Source organism: Procambarus clarkii, chromosome 1, assembly GCF_040958095.1.
Source record: "Procambarus clarkii isolate CNS0578487 chromosome 1, FALCON_Pclarkii_2.0, whole genome shotgun sequence".
In the NCBI taxonomy this organism is placed as follows: domain Eukaryota; kingdom Metazoa; phylum Arthropoda; class Malacostraca; order Decapoda; family Cambaridae; genus Procambarus; species Procambarus clarkii.
The window spans coordinates 60,542,254-60,549,115 of NC_091150.1; the positions used below are offsets into that span (position 1 = coordinate 60,542,254).

General features: G+C 53.9%; 1 protein-coding gene across 1 annotated transcript; it reads right to left on the minus strand.

Annotated features, from left to right (window-relative positions):
- Positions 1–710: 710 nt before the first annotated feature.
- Positions 711–2,561, minus strand: LOC138363689 (uncharacterized PE-PGRS family protein PE_PGRS10-like). Its single transcript, XM_069323077.1, has one exon. It carries the CDS (start codon positions 2,559–2,561, stop codon positions 711–713), a length of 1,851 nt encoding a protein of 616 aa, XP_069179178.1.
- Between the last annotated feature and the right edge of the window lie 4,301 nt (positions 2,562–6,862).

A 6,862-nucleotide genomic window follows, 5' to 3' on the forward strand; every position in this document is an offset into this window, starting at 1 on the left:
CGCCCTCTCCCGCCCTCCACCTGCTGACCCGCCCTCTCCCGCCCTCCACCTGCTGACCCGCCCTCTCCCGGCCTCCACCTGCTGACCCGCCCTCTCCCGCCCTCGACTTGCTGACCCGCCCTCTCCCGCCCTCCACCTGCTGACCCGCCCTCTAACGCCCTCCACCTGCTGACCCGCCCTCTCCCGCCCTCTCCCGCCCTCCACCTGCTGACCCGCCCTCTCCCGCCCTCCACCTGCTGACCCGCCCTCTCCCGCCCTCCACCTGCTGACCCGCCCTCTCCCGCCCTCTCCCGCCCTCCACCTGCTGACCCGCCCTCTCCCGCCCTCCACCTGCTGACCCGCCCTCTCCCGCCCTCCACCTGCTGACCCGCCCTCTCCCGTCCTCCACCTGCTGACCCGCCCTCTCCCGCCCTCCACCTGCTGACCCGCCCTCCACCTGCTGACCCGCCCTCTCCCGCCCTCCACCTGCTGACCCGCCCTCTCCCGCCCTCAACTTGCTGACCCGCCCTCCACCTGCTGACCCGCCCTCTCCCGCCCTCCACCTGCTGACCCGCCCTCTCCCGGCCTCCACCTGCTGAACCGCCCTCTCCCGCCCTCCACCTGCTGACCCGCCCTCTCCCGCCCTCCACCTGCTGACCCGCCCTCTCCCGGCCTCCACCTGCTGACCCGCCCTCTCCCGCCCTCCACCTGTTGACGCCATCACCAGCCCTCTACTTGCTTCTGCTGACGCCATCACCAGCCCTCCACCTGCTGCTGCTGCTGACGCCATCACCAGCCATCACCAGCCCTTCACCTGCTGCTGCTGACGCCATCACCAGCCCTCCACCTGCTGCTGCTGACGCCATCACCAGCCCTCCACCTGCTGACGCCATCACCAGCCCTCCACCTGCTGCTGCTGACGCCATCACCAGCCCTCCACCTGCTGCTGCTGCTGACGCCATCACCAGCCCTTCACCTGCTGCTGCTGACGCCATCACCAGCCCTCCACCTGCTGCTGCTGACGCCATCACCAGCCCTTCACCTGCTGACGCCATCACCAGCCCTCCACCTGCTGCTGCTGACGCCATCACCAGCCCTCCACCTGCTGCTGCTGACGCCATCACCAGCCCTCCACCTGCTGCTGCTGACGCCATCACCAGCCCTTCACCTGCTGCTGCTGACGCCATCACCAGCCCTCCACCTGCTGCTGCTGACGCCATCACCAGCCCTCCACCTGCTGCTGCTGACGCCATCACCAGCCCTCCACCTGCTGCTGCTGACGCCATCACCAGCCCTTCACCTGCTGCTGCTGACGCCATCACCAGCCCTCTACCTGCTGCTGCTGACGCCATCACCAGCCCTCCACCTGCTGCTGCTGACGCCATCACCAGCCCTCTACCTGCTGCTGCTGACGCCATCACCAGCCCTTCACCTGCTGCTGCTGACGCCATCACCAGCCCTCCACCTGCTGCTGCTGACGCCATCACCAGCCCTCTACCTGCTGTTGCTGACGTCATCACCAGCCCTCCACCTGCTGTTGCTGACGTCATCACCAGCCCTCTACCTGCTGCTGCTGACGCCATCACCAGCCCTCCACCTGCTGCTGCTGACGCCATCACCAGCCCTCTACCTGCTACTGCTGACGCCATCACCAGCCCTCTACCTGCTGCTGCTGACGCCATCACCAGCCCTCTACCTGCTGCTGCTGACGCCATCACCAGCCCTCTACCTGCTGCTGCTGACGCCATCACCAGCCCTCTACCTGCTGCTGCTGACGCCATCACCAGCCCTTCACCTGCTGCTGCTGACGCCATCACCAGCCCTCTACCTGCTGTTGCTGACGTCATCACCAGCCCTCTACCTGCTGTTGCTGACGCCATCACCAGCCCTTCGCCTGCTGCTGCTGACGCCATCACCAGCCCTCCACCTGCTGCTGCTGACGCCATCACCAGCCCTCCACCTGCTGCTGATGACGCCATCACCAGCCCTTCACCTGCTGCTGCTGACGCCATCACCAGCCCTCTACCTGCTGTTGCTGACGCCATCACCAGCCCTTTGCCTGCTGCTGCTGACGCCATCACCAGCCCTCTACCTGCTGCTGCTGACGCCATCACCTGCCCTCCACCTGCTGCTGCTGACGCCATCACCAGCCCTCCACCTGCTGACGCCATCACCAGCCCTCCACCTGCTGCTTCTGACGCCATCACCAGCCCTCCACCTGCTACTGCTGACGCCATCACCAGCCCTCCACCTGCTGCTTCTGTCGCCATCACCAGCCCTCCACCTGCTGCTTCTGACGCCATCACCAGCCCTCCACCTGCTACTGCTGACGCCATCACCAGCCCTCCACCTGCTGCTGCTGACGTCATCACCAGCCCTCCACCTGCTACTGCCGACGTCATCACCATCCCTCCACCTGCTGCTGCTGACTTCATCACCAGCCCTCCACCTTCTGCTGCTGACGAAATCGCCAGTTCTCCACCTGCTGCTGCTGCTGACACCAATACCAGCTCTCCGCCTGCTGCTGCTGACTCGACAAAAGACGAGAGGATTTGATGAAATACTATGCCCAAGATTGCCATCAGAGTGCCGGCGGGATGATAGGGAATTAGCCTCGCCTACCATCGTCTTTTGTCTGGCCGTGATGGTTGAGTGGTTAAGGTGTCCTGTACTCCAGTTGCAGAGTGCTCCTGGCAGTATGGGTTCGAGTTACTTCTGGGGTGTGAGTTTTCAGATGCATATATATATATATATATATATATATATATATATATATATATATATATATATATATATATATATATATATATATATATATATATATATATATATATTGTGACGGTAACGCGTTGGTGTTCGGCTGTTTAAGGCTAGGGGTATGGCCTCGTCACATAGTTATAAAAAAAAATAGAAAAACTGGAACTTCGTCTGTGGTAAGGTAAGGAGAAGACACACAAAACACAAGTAAAACTTTAACAATGAAATTTTAATTACGTTAAATAAATCAAAACATGAAAATATGGACAAACAAATATGTATAATAAAATCAATGAATCAAAATAATAAGAATACTTAAGTGACACAATGAAAATTACGTTAAGGCAAAATAACAAGAAGTGCAACAAAAGTTAAGTGGGAGGTGCTGGAATATTGGCTTAAAGCCACCACCTCTCTCAGTACACTCTAGAGTCTAGCTGGGAGGTGTGCTGGCTACGAAAGCACGGAACATTCTGACGACTGATGTTAGGGCGACCCCAGACATCAGGTAGTATTGGGGGCGAGTGCAGGTGCAGCCAGACCGGCGACCAATCAGCGGAGCCGTAGCGATCAACGGGTAGTTTGGTGGTTGGAGTTCGAACAGGTGGCTGGTTGCATACGTTTCTGCTCACCCTGGCAAGCCTTGCTGGTGCTGGTGTTGTCGTTGTTGGACATTTCTTCCATAGTCTTTTTATATAATTGTGAAGACGTAATTTTGGAGGGAAGAGCAGGCTCAATCTCTTGAAGGAGATTATCGTCACAACTCTCCCCCGAAGCCTGCGGTTCTGGAAGAAGTACGTCGTTATGTGGTGGAGTAATGGATGGAGTTGCTTCTACTTCATAAACTCTGGAGAGATCATGGGCTAAGATGTTGTCAGACTCTTGGTATAGCGTGTCTCCAGGTTGAATTTCTGCAGTTAGCAAGCCCATAGTAGAAGACGTTGAGATGAGAAGTGGGCGTGCTGCAGGAGGTGTAGGGTGGTGTGGTCCGTATTGATGGTGGACCGAGCACTTTTCAGGTGTGGAGTGAAGTGCTGAAGCTTCAGGATGAGGAAGAGTAGCTCCTTGCCAATTGTTCCGTCGTTCCTTGTAGCAGTAGTTGCTGACAGGTGAATTCTTCTCGCCTCGTTGCTGCATCACGACACCACCATCGTCGGTACCATTGGCGTCGACATGGAGGATGTAGGGCTTATCTGACGAGGTGAGAGTGGAATTAGAAGAGGGCATAGGAGCACGATTATTATCCTGAAAGCATTTGGGAAGATCATTAAGGATTTTGGAATTAGAAAGCGCCGACTCCTTGTCAGTGCTTTCGGGAGAAGAAGCCGGGATGGTCTCACTGTGGATGTAGGGTTCTGTGAAGGTAGAACAATTAATCAAGACAGTGGGAGGAGTACCATTATATTGCTTCAGGAGGTTGACGTGGCACAGCTGGGTCTTCCGCCGCCTATCTGGAGTCTCTATGACGTAGGTGTTGTTGCTTCTGCACTCTTTGACGCAGTAGGGTCCTGAAAATCTGTTTTGTAAAGGTGAACCTGGGATAGGGAAATAAGCAAGGACGAAGTCTCCCGGCTTGAATTTTCTTACTTTGCTGGTCTGGTCGTAATGAGTCTTCATTCTCACCTGGGCTTTCAATAGATTATCATGGGCAAAGCGGTGGACTCTCTCTAGAATGTGCTGAAGGTTTTGAAGAAACTGGGGCACATTCTGATGCTCACTGAAGGTGGCATCTCTGAGAGAGTCTTTGAAAGCCTTAAGGGGAGTACGGCACTTACGGCCGTAGAGCATCTCATAAGGAGATACTCCTAGGGACTCATTGGGGAGACTTCTGAAAATACACATTATTAGGTCAATCTGCTTATCCCAATCCTTTGAGGTTTCACTACAAAACTTTTTCAAGAGTGCTTTGATGGTCTGATGACTACGTTCAAGAGAACCCTGTGAAGCAGGATGATAGGGGCTGGACAATACCTGTTTGATGTTGAACTCCTCCAGTGTCCTTTTGAAGAGATCACTGGTGAAGTTGGTGCCACAGTCACTTTGAATCTCCCTGGGAAATCCGTATTGAGTGAAGATCTTCAATAGATGTTTGATAACCGTAGCAGTCGTGATGTTCTTCACTGGAACTGCTATGGGAAATCTGGTGGTAGGACACAGGATGGTTAGGATGTAGGCGTTACCTGAACTGGTCCGAGGTAAAGGACCAACACAGTCTATTATGAGTCTGTGGAAAGGTTCCGCAGGCACCTGTATGGGAATCAGTGGTGCTCTGGGAATGGAGACGTTCGGTTTGCCTGCCATCTGACATGTATGACACTGTTTTACGTACTGTTTGACGTTGTTTACCATACCTGGCCAGTAGTAGTCTTGACGAATCCCATGGTAAGTCTTGTTGAAGCCGTAGTGGGAGAATGCTCCGTGGGCCAGGTGTAGAATAGTGGGCCGCAGGCTGGTGGGAATCACAAGTTGTTCGATGTTGGCCCAATCGTCCTCCTCCTTCAGTTTACTGGGTCTATATCTGCGGTAGAGCAAGTCGTTCTCTAGGAAGAACCCAGGAATACTGTCGGGTTGAGTCTCAGCCTGGAAAAACAATGGTGTTAAAGTAAGATCTTCCCTCTGCAACTTACGGAACTCCAACTTGGTCAGATGCGGGGGTAGTTTCTGAGGGTCTTGAGGGACAGCGGTAGCAGTAGAGTCAGCTGGCTGTGGACGTGCGGCTTGTGCACGGGTGGTCACGAGAACCGGAGGAGAAACTTCATCACTCTCTTGAACCTCTGCTGGAACATACTCAAGAATAGGGTTACTTGGCACAGAGTTACACACCTGGGGTTTGTCCATGACGATCAGGTTGGTCGGTTGCAGGTCTTCTGCCAAGTCGTTGCCTAGGAGAAGTTGCACTCCAGGCATGGGAAAAGGCTTTTCCCTGACGGCGACTTGGACTTCCCCGTTCACGTAGGGACAATCCAGGTGGACTCTGGCGAGAGGGTATGGAGTGGTAGCAGTGAGGTCAGTGATGAAGACTGTTTCCCCGGTGTAGACTATGTTGGGCACAGCCGACTTCAAGATGATCGATTGTAGAGCCGCTGTGTCCCTCAAGATCTTCAATTTGAAACGTCCCTCCGGATTTGAACCGTTGGCAGAGACAGTTCCAGTATACAGGTGGTTACTGAAAAGAGAAAGATCATTAACATCAACACCAACATTCATCACAGGCTTACCGGACTTAGGAGGAGTTGGTTTGGGTCGTTGTTGGTCAGTGGTTCCCTTGTATTGAGACTTACCACACTTGTCTATGGTATGTCCATAGAGTCTACAATACTTGCAGTACAGTTGTGAACCAGCTTGATCGGGGCTCACCTTCTCGTAACTGTACCACGACTTCTTACTGGAGGATGGTTCGGGTGTCAGCCGGTGGATGAGGCTGTAAGTGTCAGCCGACTTAGCACACTTCAGGTAGTCGGTTTCTTCTTTATCTGCTAAGTAGAGGCGGACAGGAGGCGGCACACGTCTCAAGAATTCTTCAACAAGCATCAGGTTGACGAGTTCTGTAAAAGTAGAGACATGTGCTGCTTCCAGCCATTTCATGAAATACCTCCGTTTCGTGTTAGCAAACTCGAGGAAGGTAGTGGTACTTGCCTTCAGGTGGTCACGGAATTTCCTTCTATAACTTTCAGTAGAGAGGAGGTAGGCGTCCAACACTGCTTGTTTCAGAGTGTAGTAGTCATTCTCAGACGCCAAAGTACTGAGTGTGACTGCAGCTCTACCTGTAAGATGGACTCTGAGAAGTGTGGCCCATTGGTCGACAGGCCAACTGAGTTGATTAGCAAGGGTTTCAAAGGTGGTAAAGAACACATCAACTTCTGCTTCTACAAAGGATGGCATTAACTTACTTGCATGTGATATATTAAAACTGACGGGAAGATTGGCAGTAGCTTGCTGGCGTTGAGCGAGGTGTGAAGTTTCCAACGTGTATTCCCGTTGACGACACTCAAGAGCCAGAGTCGCTTGTTGCTTGTCATGTTCGCGTTGTATTTCCAACTCGCGTTGTTTGGTTTCAAGCTGTAAGCGTTCACGTTCACGGAGCATTGCAAACTCACGTTCCTTGAGGGCGATCTCTTCCCTTCGT